We start from the raw sequence: 20,464 nt of genomic DNA, 5'->3' as shown, positions 1-20,464 counted from the left end.
CATAGCTGACCTCCACTTCCCTAGCTACTTGTAGTTATCACTTTTGACGCCATTCGCAGTCCTGGCACCGTTCTGCCACACGGCACCGGTCAGACTCACGGCACCAGTTGGACTCTCGTTCACCAGCTCATTACCCACGGCACCGCTCCAGGCACCATGCCTCCCAAAGCCATTCACAATGCCAGGACTCGAGATCTTGGTTGACCTCCTGGCACCAATCTGGTCGCAGGTCCCGCTCTCGATCCCAGTACCGATTATGTATCCCGGCACCGCTCCTGGATACCGAGGGGAGCCAGGTCCGTTGGAACATCCGCACAAGGCTTCTCCACTCCTCCATGGCCATCCAGGCATACGTCGGTGTCCTCCCACGCGGACAGTTACTATGGCCAAGACCGCGATTCCGATGTGCCCACCGGAGTGTTTCAAGAAGCCCGGTCTCAGGACCCAGGACCTCACCAGTGGTCCTTTTGGTCACCTTGGGTGTACCACCAGGCCCAAGGTGCGCCGCTAGTTCCGGCCCGCTCCACTTCATCAGAGCACCGAGCACCAGAGGCCACAGTTACTCGTCGTTCTCCACCCAGGACGTAGGAACCACTACTCCACCCACCAGGTTCCCCGGTGCCACTGGAGCAGTGTGCTGGGAGCGAGGCTGAGCCCTGAGTTGGGGGCGGGGCTTACCTGATTAGGGGTCCTATATAAGGAGCCAGGCACTCAGGCAGCGGCACAGACAGCTGCAGCAGCACAGGACCTAAGAGCCCATCAGGACCTCCTCAGGAGAGTGGCGCTCAACATGAACCTCCAGGTGAGGAGGTCCCGGAGGTCGAGGACCCTGTAGTGAGCATCCTGTTGGCAGATGCCCCACTAGGGTGGCTTTGCCCTTTATCAGGACCATCCAGGCTAATGCAGACACCTATGGCAGTCCCCAGCCTCCATCTCCCCTACGGCAAAGGGGTTCGAGCGCAAATACATGGTACCCCTCGGGGTACGAGTATCTATATGTCCACCCTCCTCCGCTGGTTGTCCAATCATGGTCAACGAGAGGAGCGACCATGGCCAACAGGCGCCAGCCCCAAAGTCAAAGGAGGCTAGGCGAATGGACCTACTCGGCCGCAAGGTGTATTCGGCAGGCGCCCTACAGCTCCGGGTGGCAAATCAGCAGGCTCTACTGAGCCGTTATAGCTACAACACCTGGGCAGAGGTGGGTAGATATACAGAGCTACTCCCCCCGGACTCCCGACAGGAATTCGCTGCATTCCTAGAGGAAGGGGAAAAAGGTGGCCAGAACCTCCCTCCAGGCTTCTCTAGATGCGGCCGACTCAGCAGCCAGAACTCTGGCCTCCGTATCACCATGAGACGCATCTCATGGCTACAGGTGTCCAACTTACCTCCTGAATTACAATATACCATCCAGGACTTACCCTTCGAGGTAAGGGTCTGTTCTCAGAGAAGACTGACCCCAGGCTACAAAGCTTGAAAGACAACAGGGTCATCATGCGCTCCTTGGGCATGCATACACCTGTGACCCAACGCAGACCTTTCTGTCCCCAGACTCGCTGCCCATACTTTGTGCCCAGACACAGGCAAGACTTTAGTAGACGGCGCGGGCAGGGTGGCCGTAGACATCAGTCCAGACCCCCAAGGGGCCCAAAACCATGGCTCCTCAAAACCACCAGCGGGGCCTACCTTTTGAAGGTATGCCCGAGGACGGCGTACCAGTTTCAGGACAGGATCCTTTTCCTCCCTTCTCCAACCGCCTCTCCTACTTCCTCCTGGCGTGGTCCCAATTGACGTCAGACCTCTGGGTCCTACGCACTGTGAAACAAGGATATCGCCTCCAATTTGTTTCATCCCCGCCTTCCCACCCTCCCACCTGGTCCCTCTTCAGGGACCCCTCTCACGACCAGTTCCTCCGACAAGAGGTGCAGACGCTCCTCGCTATAGGAGCAATAGAAGAGGTGCCGCAAAATGAGACGGGCAAAGGGTTTTACTTCTGGTACTTTCTGATTCCCCAAGTCAAAAGGAGCCGCAGGCCCATCCTAGACCTGCGAGGCCTCAACAAGTTCATGATAAAGTTGAAGTTCCGCATGGTCTCCCTAGGGACCATTATCTCGTCCTTGGATCCTGGAGACTGGTATGCTGCCCTTGATATGAAGGACGCGTACTTTCACATCGCCATTTTTCCTCCGCACAGGAGGTACCTTCGTTTTGTAGCCAACCACCAGCACTTCCAGTTCACGGTCCTCCCCTTTGGCCTCTCCACGGCCCCAAGGGTGTTTACAAAGTGCATGGCCATAGTCGCTGCACACCTCCGCCGACGTCGGATTCATGTATTCCCGTATCTAGACGACTGACTCATCAGAGGGACCTCCGAGACACAGATCAGACAGCATACGGACACTGTCGGGGACCTATTCACATGCTTAGGCCTGATGCTCAATGTGGAGAAATCCACACTGGTCCCCACACAAAGGCTAGACTTCATAGGAGCTACCCTGGACTCCAATCTAGCCAAGGCCTACCTACCCCAGCCGCGATTCCAGGCAATGGCAACAATCATTCGAGGTCTGCAGAACTTCCCGACGACCTCGGCTCACACCTGTCTCGGTCTCCTAGGTCACATAGCTGCCTGTATTTATGTGACCAAATATGCCAGGCTCCGCCTCCGACCCCTCCAAACGTGGCTCAACTCGGTCTACCATCCGGGCAGGGACCCGATAGACACAATAGTCACCATTCCCCCGAGCACCCTACGCTCCCTCCACTGGTGGCTAACACACTCCCTGGTATGTGCAGGATTACCGTTCCATCCGCCACAACCCTCACTGTCCCTGATGACAGACGTGTCATGTCTCGGATGGGGGGCTCACCTCGGACATCTTCGTACCCAGGGCCTTTGGTCACCAAGGAGCTGACGCTTCACATAAATGTCCGAGAGCTGAGAGCGTTCCGCCTGGCGTGCCAGACATTCCAGCAGCATCTACACTGCCGTTGTGTCTCAGTGTTTACAGACAACACAACGGCCATGTATTATATCAACAAACAGGGAGGGACTCGATCTTCCCCCCTCTCTCAGGAGGCCATCCAACTCTGGGACTTATGCATAGCCTACTCAATAGACCTGGTAGCGTCCTTTCTCCCAGGGGTTCAGAACACTCTAGCAGATCAGCTGAGCAGATCCTTCCTCTGCCACGAATGGTCGATAAGACCAGATGTTGTTCATTCGGTCTTCCAGAAGTGGGGCTTTCCCCACATAGACCTGTTCACCTCTTGCACGAACAGGAAATGCCAAGCGTTCTGCTCCTTCCAGGGTCTTTCACCGGGATCAATCTCGGACGCATTCCTCATGTCGTGGAAGCACCGGCTGCTCTATGCCTTCCCTCCGTTCCCGCTGGTTCACAAGGTCCTGATAAAACTCCGCAGGGACAGAGTGCACCTAATCATGATCACGCCAGCGTGGCCCAGACAGCACTGGTACACCACAGTGCTCAACCTGTCCATAGCCAACCCAATTACCCTGCCTCTCCACCCGGACCTCATAACGCAGGACCACAGCAATCTTCGCCACCCAGACCTGCAAGCCCTCCACCTCATGGTGCGGCTCCTGCATGGCTAAACAGGTCAGAGTTACGCTGCTCCGCTCCAGTACCACATATACTCCTGAGTAGCAGAAGGCCAGATATGTTGACCGAGTGGAAGGCTAAGTGGAAACGTTTCTCCTGCTGGTGTGAAACGCAGAATACTACTCCCCCTCAGGTCTCGATCCCCGCTATCTTGGACTACCTCTGGTCCCTTAAGCAGCAGGGCCTGGCAATATCGTCTCTGAGGGTGCTCTTGGCGACCATCTCCACATTCCATCCAGGGGAGAGTGGACACTCCGTGTTTTCCCATCCTTTAGTTACTAGATTTCTCAAGGGCCTGGAGCGCCTCCACCCCCAGGTACGCCGCCCTGCCCCTACCTGGGACCTCAGTCTAGTCCTAAGCAGGCTTATGCTTCCACCATTCGAGCCGTTGGCAACTTGCTCGCTTCTATACCTGTCCTGGAAGACAAGTTTCTTAGTAACCATTACATCAGCCAGACGAGTCTCCGAGCTTCGAGCACTAATGGTGGACCCACCGTATACTGTTTTTCGCAAGGACAAGGTACAGTTGTGACTGCATCCGGCATTCCTCCCTAAGGTGGTGTCGGCCTTCCATACCAATCAGGACATCTTCCTTCCGGTCTTCTTCCCGAAGCCTCACTCGTCTCAGCGGGAACAGCAGTTATGTTCCTTAGATGTCCGTAGGGCGCTCACTTTTTTTATCGACCGGACAAAGCCCTTCCGGAAATCGCCCCAACTCTTCATTGCTGTGGCTGACCGGATGAAAGGCCTACCTGTCTCCTCCCAGAGGATCTCCTCTTGGGTGACGGCGTGCATCCGCACGTGCTATGACCTGGCTTATGTTCCCTCGGGCCATCTCACTGCACATTCTACCAGAGCTCAGGCTTCATCAGCCGCCTTCCTGGCCCATGTACCAATCCAGGAGATATGTCGTGCAGCTACCTGGTCCTCAGTCCACACCTTTGCTTCGCATTATGCTCTGGTCCAACAATTTAGAGATGATGCAGCCTTTGGCTCCGCAGTATTACACTCTGCCACATCTCACTCTGACCCCACTGCCTAGGTGAGGCTTGGGAATCACCTAACTGGAATGGATATGAGCAATCACTCGAAGAAGAAAAAACGGTTACTCACCTTTGTAACTGTTTGTTCTTCGAGATGTGTTGCTCATATCCATTCCAAACCCACTCTTCTTCCCCACTGTCGGAGTAGCCGGCAAGAAGGAACTGAAAGGTGGCCGGGTCGGCTGGGGTATATATGCGGTGCCATAGCGGCACCACTCCAGGGAGCGCTCAGCAACCCACCGAGTGTTGCTAGGGTAAAAAGTCTTCCGACGAATGGGCACGCAGCACGCGCGCACACCTAACTGGAATGGATATGAGCAACATATCTCGAAGAACAACAGTTACAAAGATGAGTAACCGTCTTTTCCTTGGGAAAGGCATAAGAGCTAGCATAGCAAAATGTGTTAAAAAGCCAGGAAAAAAGTTTTTCTTCAAGTGCTTGCTCATGTCAGTTCCATTCTAGGTATGCACGTGCCCATGTGTGCAGCCGTTGGAAATTTTTGTCTTAGTGATATCCGTAGGGTCAGCTGTGGTGCCCTCTTGCATTCTGCACTCAGGCATCAGTATATTGGGTGCCGCTGGCCCTACGCCCTCCCAGTTCCTTCTTACCGCCCATGGTGGTTAGTCAAAGTGCCTTTCCCTTGCATAGCAAGGATTAGCGGTTCTTTTACTCCAGTCTTTGACCCTTAGGGCCTTGTAAATAGTTTGTTTGCAGCAGTTAGTAAATAGTGTAGTTAGAGGAGAGAGTCCCAGGGGGGACTTTGTCCCAAGCAGGGCATGTCCCAGTCTCCAGGTTTTAAGCCCTGCTCTGACTGCAACAAGCCTATGCCTGTTAGTGACCCCCCATAGCAGTTGCCTCAAGGGCTTGGGAGAATCACATACGTGAAGCATCTGTAAGTGTTGCATCTGTAAAAACTCTTCTCCCAGTTTGAGCCAACAGCCCACACTGGAGCTGCATGGGGATCTCCCCCCATTCTACCCCCATGGGGCTCCACCTCGCTCCCCAAGGGATCCACCACTGACTCCAGAAAGCAGTAGGAGACCCACACTGGTGACAGGGCTGATGCCTTCACAGGCTTTCCCAGTGCCCAGAGAGCAGAGGCCTCTACCAGTGTTGCCAGTACCACGTTTGTCATAGGTCAAGGCAAGGGCAACTCTGCAGTAAAGACCCCTTGGGGTGTCAGCAAAAGACGCTGGTCTCTGGAATCGAGAAAGCGTTTTCCATCTCCACGTCCCAGGTCTCCATCTTCTACAGGGCGTCCTAGATCACTGGCACTGCAGTCGCAGTCTCTGCTCTCTCAATGCGGGTTGCCCTGAGGAAGGCACCGGTCATCGTACCGCCAACACCGATCATCCTCCCACTGGCTGTCTCCTTAGTGTAGATCTCAGTCTTCTAGACTATGGGAGCGGTCTGTGTTGTGGTATTGATCCCCCTGTCTCTGATCCACCTACTCGAGGCACTGGTCTCCCGCGGCAATGGTTAGCCGCCAGATGCAAGCTTCTGCGTCCTCTCTGTGGTCACCGGAAGGTGATTTCTCCAGTATGGAAAGGGAATTCAACCCTTCACTGCGACAGCATCGTGCAGTTGGGCACCTGAGGCTGTGTTCACCTTCAAGATGCTGTCATGGCAGCGAGGCCAGTGGCTGGTGCAATGGCCTACTGGGGAGTGTGGGGCATGCTTGTGATGCCGATGCCTCCATCAATCCACTCCTCGGCCACCGTCTCAGAGCGGCAACTGGCAGGGCCACTCAGTGCACAAGGCGTACTCAGAAGCCAGGGGAGAGGAGCAAACCCCCACCCCAAAACCCTCTTTCCCCACGAGGAGTGATTTCCTGGGGCCTCCCCCAATAACCCAGTAGTTGTCCTCCCCAGATCAGGCAGTGACCTTGTATACCCACCCCCATGGTTCATCAAGGACAGATCTCTGGAACTAGTGCGGTGGAGCCTTGATCTGGTACGTTCCACCTGCCGTGATCTGGTCCTGTTGGTAAACTAAAAGAATTCGACCTTATGGCCAATGCAACAAATAGAGTTCATTGAGGCGGCTCTTGACTCCATTCGAGCCAGAGTCTTCCTTCTAGAGGCACATTTTCAGGAACCATCATATAAATGTCAGGGAGCTCGAAGCAGTTCACCCAGCCTGCCAGACGTTCCTGCCCTACCTGAAAGGCAGGGTGGTGCAGGTCCTGACAGACAGTACTGCAATATATTACATCAACAGCAGGACTGAGCCAGGTCGTTGGCTCTTTATCAAGAAACTCTCCGCCTTTGGGACTTGTGTGCGGCATGCCATCCATCTGGTAGCCGCACTTCTGCCTGGGGCCAGGAATGGGTTAGCAGATCGCCTCAGCAGAACCTTCTCATCTTTCCACTAGTGGTTGCTCCATCCAGAGGTGGTCAGGGTGATCTTCCAGAGGTTGGGGATGCCCCAGGTGGATATGTTCACATCTGTCAGTACAGAAAATACCACATGTTTTTGCTCTCTGGCAGGGAGCTCTGAAGTATGCCTTTCCTTCAAGGGTCCAAAACTGTTTGCTGGTAAGACTGACAAGTCACTCCACTCATTGAAAGATTTGAGGGCAACTCTCAGATCTTAGTATTTATGTACCTGCAACAAAACATAAACAACAAGGCAGGTATTCTACATCACAGCATCCCAGACAGGCCCCGCGCACACAGCAACTGAGACAATACGATAACCAGAGACATAGGCAGAGACCAACCAAATGCAGATCAAACTCTTCCCAATCCACCACATCCCAACAATCAGCATCTGAACAGCAGATTTGAAGGTTTGGTCCAGGGCTTGACAAACCTCCCCCAACTCTTGCTGCCAACACCACTTCCAATTGTCTAATATTGTTCTGTCTAACTTGGCAAACTATCACTTACAACAGATGAGGATTAGAAATCATCAAAATTGGTTATTCCATCCAGTTCCCCTCCAGCCTTCCCACCCATCCTCCTTCCCCATCCCTCTTCAGAGACCCCTCAGAAGCCCCCCCCTGAGACTGGAAGTAGAACATTTCCTACACCTGCGAGTGCTAAAGCCAGTTTCGGTACATCCGAGGGAAGGGCTTCTGTGTTCCCATTTTTTAACCAGAAGAAGTCTGGAGCATGGTGTCACCCATCCTTGATCTCAGGAAGCTAAACAAATTCATCAGAACACACATTTCAGGATGGTTACATTATCTACAATCATTCCAGCACTGGAACAAGGGGATTGATTTGTGGCCCTCGACCTTAACGATGCATATTTTCACCTTGCTATACATCCAATGCTAAGGAAATTTCTTCAATTCATACTAGGACAGAACCACTTCCAATATACGGTACTACCCTTTGGCCTTTCAACTGCCTCCTGGGTGTTTTCCAAAGTCATTGCTGTGGCAGTGACTGACCTTTGCAAGCACGGGGTCACAATATATCCCCTACTTAGATGATTGTCCAGTCAAGACTCACCCTAGGGAAGAAGCCATCGCAGTCATGCAACAGACAATGTTGCTCTTCACAAGTCTGTCTACTAATAAATGTCCAACAGTCCACACTAACGCCGGTTCAGAAACTAGACTTAATCGGAACCCATCTAAATTCTCTAGAAGCAACAGCATCTACTCAGAGATTCAGTGCTCTAATGAACCTCGTCAATACCTTGGTGCACAGCCCACAAATATCCACCAGAACCAGTCTCCAAATACAAGGTCACATGGTGATGACCACATATGTGGTGAAACACAGCAGGCTGCTTGCAGGGTTGGCTCAAGACCGTGTACACCCCACACAAACGAAGTTTGAACAAACTTCTGAACATGCCAGTAAAGGTTGAGGACTCGCTACAATGGTGGACTCACCCACGCAACATCTGCATAGGTGTCCCTTTCTTACAGTTTCCTCCCGAAATGATGCTCACTTTGGCAACCTCACAGAATAGGTAAGATGGTCTCCTTCCAAATTAACACTCCACATCAGTGTACTTGAACTGCTCGCAGTTTGCAATGCCTATCCACATTTCATGCCTCTGATCAAAAACAGAAACCTACAGATCGTGATGGACAATGTGGCCTGCATGTTCCACATAAGCAAGCAGGGAGGAACTGAGGTCACACTCCCTATGTACGGAGGCCATAAAGCTCTGGACATGATGCATCCAATACAGCATCACCATATCAGCCACCTACCTGCTGGGGTCTCAGAACGTCGCAGCTGACGCATTAAGTCGAAGGTTCTTTGAATGATCATTAGTGGGAAATCAACACCTGTGTGATCCAGAGCATTTTTCAACTATGGGGGTTTCCCATGCTAGACCTATTCGCCACAAAACAGAACAACAAATGTCGTCCAAATTTTTGCTACAGAGTGGGTCTGGAGCCAGGACCCAGAGGCAGTGCATTTTTCATCCTATGGGATACATCCTTCTTGTATGCCATCCCTCCTACCACATTGCTGTCCAGGGTCTTGCATAAGATCAGGATCGATCAAGCCAAAGTCATTCAGATAGTACCTGCATGGCCCAGGCAAACCTGGTACCCATACTGCAACAGACGTCGTCATGTCACCATGTCTTCTCCTGCTTCTTCCAAATCTCCTTTCTAAGGAAGGGGTTAGACTCTGCATCCAAATTTGGAGTCACTCCATCTCAGAGCCTGGCTCCTCAGTGGTTCCAAGGCAAGAAGATAACTTGTTCTGAGTATGTTGAAGACATCTTGCTAAACAGAAGACAGCCCATTACACGAGTTATGTACCTCCATAAATGAGAGATTCCACACGAGGTGCTTAAACAAATTGATGCCATCACCTCTACCATATTGGTCCTGGACTACATGCTTTACTTTAAGAAATCTGGCTTTTTAATGAGTTCAGTACAAGTACATCTGGCTGCCATTACAACATTCTGTGACCAAGTGGACGGTGTTTCAGCCTTTGCTCACCCAATTACCAAAAGATTTCGCCAGGGAGTGCGTAACCTCTACCCAGATCCCAGAGTGCCAACAGCCCTGTGGGGCCTCACCTTAGTGCTTTGATTCCTCACAACTGCCCTATTCGAACCTTTTGGCTATGTGTTCTCTACTACACTTTTCCATAGAAGTGGCCTTTCTAGTTGCCATCGTGTACATGAGATGTGTGGGAGAGATAGGGGCTCTTATGGCAGGCCCCTCAAATATGTTTTTTCTCAAGAATAAGGTCACTCTGACCTCACCCTAAATTTTTGCTTGAAGTCCTTTCCTTCTTCCATATCAGTCAACCTATCTATCTTCCCATGTTCTTCCCTAAACTTCACAAGGATAGATTAGGTGATTTTCCACACTCTGGACCTTAGGAGAGCGATAGCCTTTTATCTTGAATGGACCAAATTGTTCAGGAAAGCTCCTAAACTTTTCCTCTACACCATTGAATGTTCCAAAGGCAAACCCATATCTAATCAGAGACTTTCCAGATGGATTTCAGATTGCATCCAGCTCTGTTACTGGCAATATGACCTACAACTCCCCTCATGCGTCAGAACACACTCCCCAAGATCTGTAGCCACATCAATTGCTGTCCTGAACGACATGCCTATTACCAACATATTCAGAGCAGCTACTTGGACATCACCTCACATTCATACAACACTACATTATTGATCAGGTCTCAGCATCTGACATGCAGCTGGGACACGTCTATTCAGAACTAACTGCAAATCCCTCCTGCCATCACGGGGCACTGCTATATAGTCACCTAAAGTGGAGCACCCACAGGGACATCACTTGAAGAGAGGGTTACTCACCTTGTGCAGTGAATGAAGTTCTTCGAGATGTGTCCCTCTGTGGGTGCTCCATTACTCGATCTCCTTCCCTCTGCTTCGGAGTTATCAGTACTCTGTGGTAGAGAAGGAACTGAGAGAGGGGGAAGCAACACATCACTAATCAACTGCCAACAGAGGCATGAGACAAGGAGAGCGCATGTGCGGCCTAACCAGGTACTGCTGTTGAAATTCTCCAACTGTAGGTGATTGTGCGCCCTGCACCTCAAGTGGAGCACCCACAAGGAGAGACAGCTTGAAGAATCTCAGTTACTGCACCGACCATGTGGAACTTCTAGCTCTTGAGATAGTGGTTGAGATGATTAAGGTGTAGGATTGGTCTGAGTGTTCCCCTTGGCTTTCAGAATTAGCAAGTAACAGCAATAAAACCCCTTTCCTCTTAGATGGTACAGAACCTCTTCCGAGCTCCCACCGAAAGGAGGGATTGGACAAGACAGTTGCTTGTGAGAAGAGTCCCTGAAGAGAGGGCGGGGTGGATAAAAAATGGAGGGTATAACCTAATTCTATTGTGCTTAGACCACAGCAGTCCAAGATAATATGGATCCAGGCACTGAGGAACTGGGAGAGTTGGTTAGAAAACAAAGGGGTAACTGGATCAAAAACTGAGGGGACTGAGATGTCTTCCGCAAGCATCTCATCAAAATGAGTGCTTTGAGCTGCCCAAGTGGCAGGGGAAGATTGCTGGCCTGAGGAGGAGGTTGGGGGAGGGGGCCTACTCCTGTACCCTTTGTTCTTCCTTCTCCGCTGATCTTGCAAGGCAGGCTGCGCAAAATAGCATCCAGTCTGTGGGGGCCTGTAGTGTTTTCGGGATGCTATCGGCGAATACAGACTGAAATTTTAGGGTCGCCTTAGAGTCCTTAAGTCCATGGAGTTTGGTGTCCATTTTCTATGAAAAGAGCAAGGGCCCTTCAAATGGGAGGTCCTGGAGGGTTTGCTGTACCTCCCGAAGACTATAACCATGAGCTTCTATGCGTTATAACAGCTGTGGCCATTGATCTGGACACAGAATTGGTGGTATCCAAGACTGCCTGCAGGGAGGCCTTAACTACTCTTTTCTCTTCTTCCACTAGTGAAGAGAAGGCCTTTCTGCCCTCTTGGGGGAGTATGTCCTTAAATATTTGCATCTCCCACATATTAAAATCATAGCAACCTGGCAATGCTTGCTGGTTCGCTATTCAAAGCTGTAGCTCACCCATCGAATAGACGTTTCAGCCAAACAAGTCCAGCTTTTGGGATCCTTTGTCTTGGGTGTGAGCCCTGCTTGACCTTGACAGGCTCTCACATTAATGGCTGCCACCACTAGAGACCCTGAAGGAGGGTGTGAAAACAGAAATTCATACCCCTTGGCTGGTATGAAGTATTTGTGCTCTGTCCTTTTGGCCATGGTTGGGGAGCAGGGGTCTGCCAAAGTGCTCTACCTGGGTCCATGATCGCCTTGTTAAGGGGTAGAGCCTCTCTTGAGGTACTCGCTGCTGACAAAATGTCCAATAAACAGTGTGTCATCTCTTTGACCATGTCAGCTTGGAGAGACCCAAGTTTGAGCCCACCTGCTTTAAGAAGTCCTGGTGGGCCTTGTGGTCATCTTGAGGTGGGGACACACGATAGCCACCACTGCCTCTTCTGGGGAAGAGAAAGAAGAGGCTAAGGCTGGTTGAGGGGCCTCTGCCATTTCAAGACCTGTGGGACCTCCTCTTGAGGTTTGGCACTGGGCTTGGCACCGGAGTCTGCGTTTGGAGTCTCACGGTACGGTACTGGAGATGCCCTACTTTCCAAGGTCACAGAATACAAACGCCTCATAACAGTGCCCTGGCCTGGGGGAAGCCCCCTTGGGTTCCAAAAAGGCCATTGCAAGAGTGCCGGTCCCCACGATCCTGGAGGCCAAGTGTTTTGGGGCACCATAGCACCTGAGGCCACAGCAGGATAGGAATTGTGTGGGAAGTAGTGCGGGCGGTCCTGACAGTGGGGAGAGTAGGACCACAATTTAGACTCCAATGAGGAAGACAGGCTGTGGGGGGAAGACGAAGGCAGTGCTGACCCTTTCAGTGCTGGCAAACGGTGTCGGGCAGAAGTCTGAGCTGAGGCTCCCCTAGTGGTGTCTCATGAAAGGTGGAGGATGGCTCTCTGCCGCTTGTCAGTACCAGCGGTGCAGTCCTGAATCTCTGGGACCAAGAGAGTGAACAAGTCTCTAGCATCCGCAAATGTCTCTAGGGTTCACAGTACCACAAACTGACTGGTACAATGTCTGCTGGAGGATGACACTTCCTGTACTGGAATTAGCGGCGCTTGTGGTAGTATTGAGACTGGTAGAGGTGGGTGCTGCGGTGCTGGAGAGGGAAAGTGGCTCGACACGGGTGTATTAGGGACCTGCTTCCTTTCAGCACTGGGGAGCAACTCTTCTCCTGGTGCTTATAGTGCTGTTTCTGAGGTGCCGGGGAGGAGAATCAGTGCCAGGACTCTCAACTGGTGAGAAGAGCACTTGGCACCAAAGCTGAGGTGCTTGGTGCCAAGTCTGAGTGCATCTCCAATGCTAGCCTGAGGAATGCATCCATGAGGAAGACCTTCAGCTTGGCCTACTGGTCTTTTCTTGATGGGGGTCTAATGTCCCTGCATATCTGGCAACAGTCTTTCTGATCTTCCACTAAGCACTTGAGACAGCTCAAGTACGGGTCACTTGAGAATATTGACTTGCCGCAGGAAGCAAAGGGCTTGAGGCCTGGTGACTGAGGCATGCCCTGGTACCGGAGCGCTGACAAGTCTCTCCAAGTATGGAGGTGTCCAAAACTCACGAAGTAAACTACAATAACTATGTGCACTAGATAAGAGAAGAAAAAAACACTGAGAGAAATTACCTGAGCAATGAAGGAAGTTCCAGCAACCATCACAGGTAGTATGAAGCAACTGAAGGGGCGTGAGGCCTTTTATATCAGCGCTATGAGCACATAGCACCAAAAGGCACTGAAGCCAACCTGATCGGTACTAGAAAAGGAAAAAAGTCTGGCAGTTGTACTTGGGGCATGCAAAAGTCTGTGTTGGAATAGCAACAAAGAATCCTGTGGGTGAAAACCCACGAAAGCTCATGCTCCAATACGTCTGTTAGTCAATAAGGTGCTACAGGACTCTTTGTTGCTTTTTGCAGATCCAGACTAACATGACTACACCTCTGATATGTTGGAATAGAAATGTGGGAGCACTCAAAGAAGAACTATGTTTCATGGGTACAACTGAGAGGTGCACTTATACTGGAGTAGCAGAGGTGTTACACATCAGGACTGCGGTGCATTGGCAGTTTTTTGAACATAAGAATGGCCATGCTGGATCAGACCAAAGGTCCATCAAGCCCAGTATCCTGTCCTGACAATGACCAATGGCAGGTGCCCCCAAAAGGGAATGAACAGACAAGTTATCATCAAGTGATCCATGCCCTGTCACCCAATTACAGCTTCTGGCAAACAGAGGCTAGGGACACCATTCCTGCCCAAGCTGGCTAATAGCCACTGATGGATCTATCTTCCATGAATCTATCTAGTCCCTTTTGAACCCTGTTATAATATTGGCCTTTACAACACCCTCTGGCGAGGAGTTCCAGAGGTTGATAGTACCTTACATGAAAAAATACTTTCTTGTGTTTGTTTTAAACCTGCTACCTATTAATTTCATTTAGTGGCCCCTTGTTTTTGTACTATGAGGAGGAGTAAATAACACGTCCTTATTTACTTTCTCTATACCATTCATGATTTTATAGATCTCTATCATATCCCCCCTTAGTCGCCTCTTTTCCAAGCTGAAAAATCCCAGTCTTATTAATCTCTCCTAAAACGGAAGCTGTTCTATACCCCTAATCATTTTTGTTGCCCTTTTCTGAACCTTTTCCGATTCCAATATATCTTTTTTGAGATGGGGCAACCACATCTGCATGCAGTATTCAAGGTGTGGGTGTACAATGGATTATATAGAGGCAATATGATATTTTATGTCGTATTATCTAGCCCTTTCTTGATGATTCCCAACATTCTGTTTGCTTTTTTGACTGCTGCTGCACATTGAGTGGGTGATTTCAGAGAACTATGCACAATGACTCCAAGATCTTTCTTGAGTGGTAACAGCTAATTTAGACCCCATCATTTTATATGTATAGTTGGGGTTGTTTTCCAGTGTGCATTACTTTGCATTTATCAACATTAAATTTCATCTGCCATTTTGTTGCCCAGTCATCCAGTTTTGTGAGATCCTTTTAGAGCTCTTCACAGTCTGCCTGGGACTTAACTATCTTGAGTAGTTTTGTATCTTCTGCAAATGTTGTCACCTCTCTGTTTACCCCTTTTTCCAGATCGTTTATGAATATGTTAAATAGGACTGGGCCAAGTACAGATCCCTGGAGGACACTACTATTTACCTCTCTCCATTCTGAAAACTGACCATTTGTTCCTACCCTTTGTTTCCTATCTTTTAACCAGTTACCAATCCATCAGGGAACCTTCCCTCTTATCCCATGTCTGCTTATTTTTCTTAATAGCCTTTGAAGAGGGATCTTGTCAAAGGCTTTCTGAAATTCTAAATACACTATATTCACTGGATCTGTGGGAACACAGAGCTTTAGGAATAGAAATGCATTATGGTTAAGGCTGTGTTTATGTCATGGAGATCATGGAAGTCACAATCCGTGACTTCCAGAGACCTCCATGACATTCTCTGCTTCAGCCTCACTCTGGAGCTGACAGACTGTGGGGCCCAGCGGGTTCCAGCGACAGCAGCAACATGGCCCCCGGCATAGTTCAATGACAGGTGACAGACTCCTGAGGGGGCCCTCCTCACGGTTCCAGCAACAGGAGACAACCTCGCACGAGGAGAGGGGGACACCTCAGGCGAGCAACTGGGGTGTCCCATTTTCTGTTTGGGAAAAATGGTCACCCTGCAGTGCCCAGCTGCCATGGGCAGAGGGAGAACCCCACAGCTCGTAGCCATCACAGAGGTAGGGAAACCATAAAGTCACAGACAAGTCACGGCTTCTGTGAATTTTTGTTTATTGCTCGTGACTTGTCCATGACTTTTACTAAAAATAACCATGACAAAATCTTAGCCTTAATTATGATGTTTCATCTCATGAATGAGAGGCATTGCTTGATCTGGGGATTGGGTGAGGAGGGGAAAAATTTCCCTATATCTGTCTGCATTATGTCTGATTACAGGGACAGCTATCACTCCCACATTTTCAAAACTGTATAAATTCCCTTGTAAGCTATAGAATCCAATTCTGCAGTTACGTCACTTTTTCTGTGCTGCCAGACATAGAGGCTGTTTGCATTAAAAATGTAATCTCTACAACCCTTAGAGCCGGAAAGTCTGCATTATGACTTGACATGTTGACCTTGATACTTAGGTTAATATAGAAATATAAACTTTATTAAAGCTCTGTATTTATCTCTGTTCTTCCCTCTAGGTAACGCAAGCCCTCGCTACATAAGATGCACATCTTACAATATTCCTTGCACCTCGGATATGGCCAAACAATCCCAAGTTCCCCTAGCTGCTGTCATAAAACCACTGGCTACGCTACCCACAGATGAGGTGAGAGCAACATCCTGGACCTGCAGTTAAGAGACTCTGAACTCCTGGCAGCTCATTTCTTTAGTAGATGTCTGTCTGTGGGAGCTAGATCATTTAAATTTTTGTGGAAGGAGATTTTAGAGGGTGAAGATTAAGGAAGCATCAGTTCTCAGCATATGTACAGTGTCAAGTAATTGTTAGGCATGAGTAGGCTATGTTATGGTCTATGAAAGAACTGAAGAATTTGACCTCTGCAATGTTGTTTACTCCTGGGGGAATTCTGCATCACTGTGCATGGCAGAATTTATGTCCCCCGCAGATTTCTTTGCTTCCCTGCAGAAAAATAACTTTCTGACTGGGAAGGAAAGGGAAGCCACAAGACGGTTCATACAACCCTGCCCACCAGTATGTTTCGGGTGCCCAAGGCAGCTGGCAGAAGGGTAAATCACTGTGGTGCAGGGGGTGGGATTGGGGAAGACCTGGCTGGTGCCTTCTACCCTGTGCTGGGCTCAGCTGCTAGTTCTGGCTGGGTTGGGGAAGGCAGGACTTCCTCTTCCCCTGCACAGCATCCAGGGCTGTCAGACCCACTCCTAAATTTCTCCCCTGGCTGTAGGAAGCTCTGCAAACTGCCCCTCTTCCTTCTCTTCCCCACCCCACCACGTGTTTCCTTCACCCATCGCTCCTGAGCTGCAGGGGGACGGGATCACTGTACAGAGAGCCGTTGCCCCATCCTCCCAACCCCCATGCATCCAGACTCCCTTATACCCAGACTCTCCTGCTGAGTCTCCATATCTATTTGACAAATAAAATTTGCAGAATTTTTAATTTTTTGTCACAGAATGCCCTCAAGTAAATTAAGTACTTTAGAATCTCCACTTTATCAGCAGAGTCCAGCTAGTTTCTTCTTAACCTCTCCACACCTCTTGCCAAACAAGGCAATTGCTGTGTGGCTAAACTGTTCATTGGCAGCACCGCTCACTCGCCCGGCTCCCACTCCCCTTCCCCAGCCTGCCTGGCTTGTTCTCCCATAGCTACTTAAAATGGTTCCAAGTCACTGAAGAGAAATCTTTTCTAGCAGATGAAGCTGTGGAATCAAATAAGATTGCGTATCAAATAGTACTGAGTTAGCTGTTTGTGACATGCATGTGTGCATATGTGGCGGGGTGTGGAGCACAGCACTGAGTGCCAGGAATGCCTGATGTCTGTCCATGTCTCTGCCTGATTTAGTCTGTTACTCCTCTGCTGCTTTCACTTTGCATCTGTAAAACATGACTAATCCTTGCCTACCTTATAAGACTGTTAAGAGGCTTAAAGTTTGTGGAGCAATTTAAAGGTAATTGCGATGAATAAACATTGTAGTTACAGGCCTGCATTACTTGTCTTAACACTGCTGTTCCTAACAGTGAATTCACCATTTTCTTGCAGGCTGGATGTCTAAATTGAGTGGTACATCCATCAAATGCCTTGCTGTGTTCAGCTCGCACTAGAATCCATTGAGTAGTGTGATGGGATATATGGAGTTCTTAACCTGTTTTGTTGCAATTTTTTTTGTCATTTTAAGACTAGTCTGTAGGTCTTGGAAATCTGTTTTCTGACTCTTGATAATCTGAATTGCCCCAAAGTTAATTTCTGTAGTGTGGCATCTAGTGGGTAAAAGGAACTACAAGGGAATAATTAGATGTGGCCTCATTTCAGAGGTGGGCGGGTGGGGGTTTGAAGCAGTGATTCTGTGGAAGTGAAGTATTAAGTACATCCCAGTACTCATTCTCCAAACCTTGATGTATGTGTGCTTTGAATAAATGTGTTGATTTGCGATGTCCAGTAAAATGTGGCCAAGGGCAAAAAGCTGCTTTAGTGACTTCACTCAGCCCCCAGCACTGGAAACTTCTAGACTGTGGATAAGGGCTGGCTCCTTTGTGAGGGGGCCCTGCTAACAAATGAGTGCTCAGCTGAGTATCCCACACTTGTTGAGAGAAATAAGACTTTGTAAATGGAGCTAAAGTTATATGTACAGGGTGTGCAGGAGGAGAATGGGTATTGTTAAAAACAAGGCATTCAGGTAAATCTAGAATGTTTAAAATCCAGCACCTGCTCACCAGATGGGACCTGTGTTTGACAGCATTTGAGGCTTCAGAAAGTAACTGTTGGACTTTGGAGCCTCGAGAAATAAGTAGTGTATGGTGTGTAGATGTATATTGTGTTTGTTTTACAGCACTCAGCGCACTCCTTAGCCCTGTGGAGTGTGCTTTTCTTCTGGTAGTACAGCAGGCTGAGAAAAATCTGATTGCCCAGAAGCCTGAGACAGGTCGAAGTGTTGTATGGGCAAAGAAAACCCATGGATTTCTTGGCTGCTGGACAAGGCCACCAGAGGAAGCAGGGGGTGGGCTGAGTGATATCAGGCACAAACAGTGTTGGACTGTCAGAAGGGAGGATGGTTGGAGGGTGTGAATGGAAGTATAGCCTGGACAACTGAGTTGCTTGTGGATAGGGAGAGGAGAATGGGCTGGGTAAAGCAGTAGAACTGAGCTGTTTGAGGGAATGAGGAGGGAAGGGAATGGGCAGAGTTCAACCACCAGTCCAAGAGGCCGTGATCCGTGATTAGGGAGAGGAGAGATGATGTCAGCTATAGTCGCATAATTTAAAGGCCAGAAAGTCAAGCAGTGGATTCTCCCAGTTGTGAGATGCACTTTGAACTATGAATGCAGCCTGTAGCTTGCAAGTGTTCTCTTAATCAAATCAAACTGTCCCACTGTGGCTAAGTTTGCTCATCTCTGAAAGTTGCTACATTGCCTACTCTGGCTTGGCCGTAAAAAGATAGGATGCTTATCAATGTCTGTAATTTAAGAAGGTTTTCTTCACATATGAGCATCGAAAGCAGTAATCAAAAATTATCAGAATAGTTTGAATTAAGGACGTTCATAGAGGTCAAGATATGCAGATTTACGGGTGCATTAGGAAATAGAATTGCCCACAGACACACTGTAACTGGAGTCCCTAACTTTTCTAGGATGGAATCATACTGTTTGAGGTTTTGAAAATCTGAAAAGCACTATGCAGGACCTCAAGGCAGTGAAGGACAATCCTGGCCCTTATGTCAGAAAACATATCCTTTGGAATAAGTTAGCACATTGTAAGGGGTGAAAATGTGTGTGTCTCTAAAGCCTCAGATACATAAAAATCACATCTGTGTTGAAGTTGCTGTTGAACATATGGATATCAGATTCACAAGGCAATAGCAACCACTTTTCACATGGCTTCAGTGTTTTGAGTTCACATAGTGGTGTGATACAATTTGCCAGCTATTACAATGTACAAACTATCAATGTTCCTAGTCCACTTTACACAGATAATGAATGAATGCAGAGGAAAAGCAGAGAGAGGTACATTGGAGGTTGTCTTTAAGATTACACTTAAATACTACTAAATCCATAAACCATGATGGTGCACGTACATGTTTAAGAAGACTTGTCTACTCTGTGGGTGCTGCAGCTGTACATCTCCAATGCTGTAGCTATGCTGCTATAGTGCCATAGTATAGATGCATACTGCCAGGTAATGGGGTTTTTCTGTCACTAGATATCCCACCTTCCTGAATGGGAATTCAGCATTCTTCTGTCAACCTATCTGTGTCTACAGTGGAGATTAGGTCAGCATAGCCCTGGCACTCAGGGGCATAGGTACTGACTTCTGTTGTTCCCCAGGGGTGCTCCACCCTTGCTGTGCCCCAAGGCCCTGCCCTCACTCCACCCTCTTCCCCAGGGCCGCCTGCTTGCTGCTTTCTACCCTCCCTCAAACCCCTCGCAGTGCTCCCAAACAGCTGCAGCTGATGGGTGCTGAGCACCCACTATTTTTCCGTGGGTGCTTCAGCCCTGGAACTCCCATGGAGTTGGTGCCTGTGCTCAGGAGTATGCATTTTTCACACTGCTGAGTACTGTAGCTACATCAATCTAAATTTAAAGTATAGACCAAGCCGTAGACTTTTAACCACTAAACCACCTGCCTTTTGGGATACATTGCTATGAAATACTGTTTTCATTGGCCACTAAGTACCACAAAAGACAGGGTTCTGCTTTCCACCAAAGTAAGCTCATGCACCCATCTGCAGAGAGGCACGCTTCAGGATTTGATGCAGATATGAGTGAATGGCCCAAATGTAGTTGCTTTCCAGCCCCATCAATAAATTCTCTCCTGGCTTGAAGAGAAATCAGGAACACAAGATTTGTGGGCATAGTCACTGTGAGCATGCAACAGCAGACAGCAGTAGGGGAGGGCTTAACTAGTACTATTCAGCATGATCAGGCCTAGGTTTCAAACCAGATGGACATCATCCCTGATGTATACTGATTTAGCTCTTTACTTGAAATGATCTCTATGAGGACTCTCAGATTGGTGGTGGCAGTGATATTTTAATTTAATGAAAGCAGCAAAGAGTCTTGTGGCACCTTATAGACTAACAG

The 20,464-nt window shown here is 49.1% G+C and overlaps 1 protein-coding gene across 7 annotated transcripts in view; it reads left to right on the top strand.

Annotated features, from left to right (window-relative positions):
* The window catches only part of SEC24C (SEC24 homolog C, COPII coat complex component), a 647,635-nt gene that overhangs the window by 604,494 nt on the left and 22,677 nt on the right, over positions 1-20,464 (top strand). For all 7 annotated transcript variants that reach the window (XM_075072850.1, XM_075072852.1, XM_075072855.1 and 4 more), the window contains one exon: positions 15,901-16,028. In XM_075072850.1, the coding sequence (XP_074928951.1) occupies positions 15,901-16,028 (128 nt within the window). The remainder of the gene's footprint in view (positions 1-15,900; positions 16,029-20,464) is intronic.

Source organism: Chelonoidis abingdonii, chromosome 16 (assembly GCF_003597395.2).
Source record: "Chelonoidis abingdonii isolate Lonesome George chromosome 16, CheloAbing_2.0, whole genome shotgun sequence".
Lineage (NCBI taxonomy): Eukaryota > Metazoa > Chordata > Testudines > Testudinidae > Chelonoidis > Chelonoidis abingdonii.
Note: the sequence above shows the minus strand (reverse complement) of the source record. Positions and strands in the feature narration are given on the sequence as shown.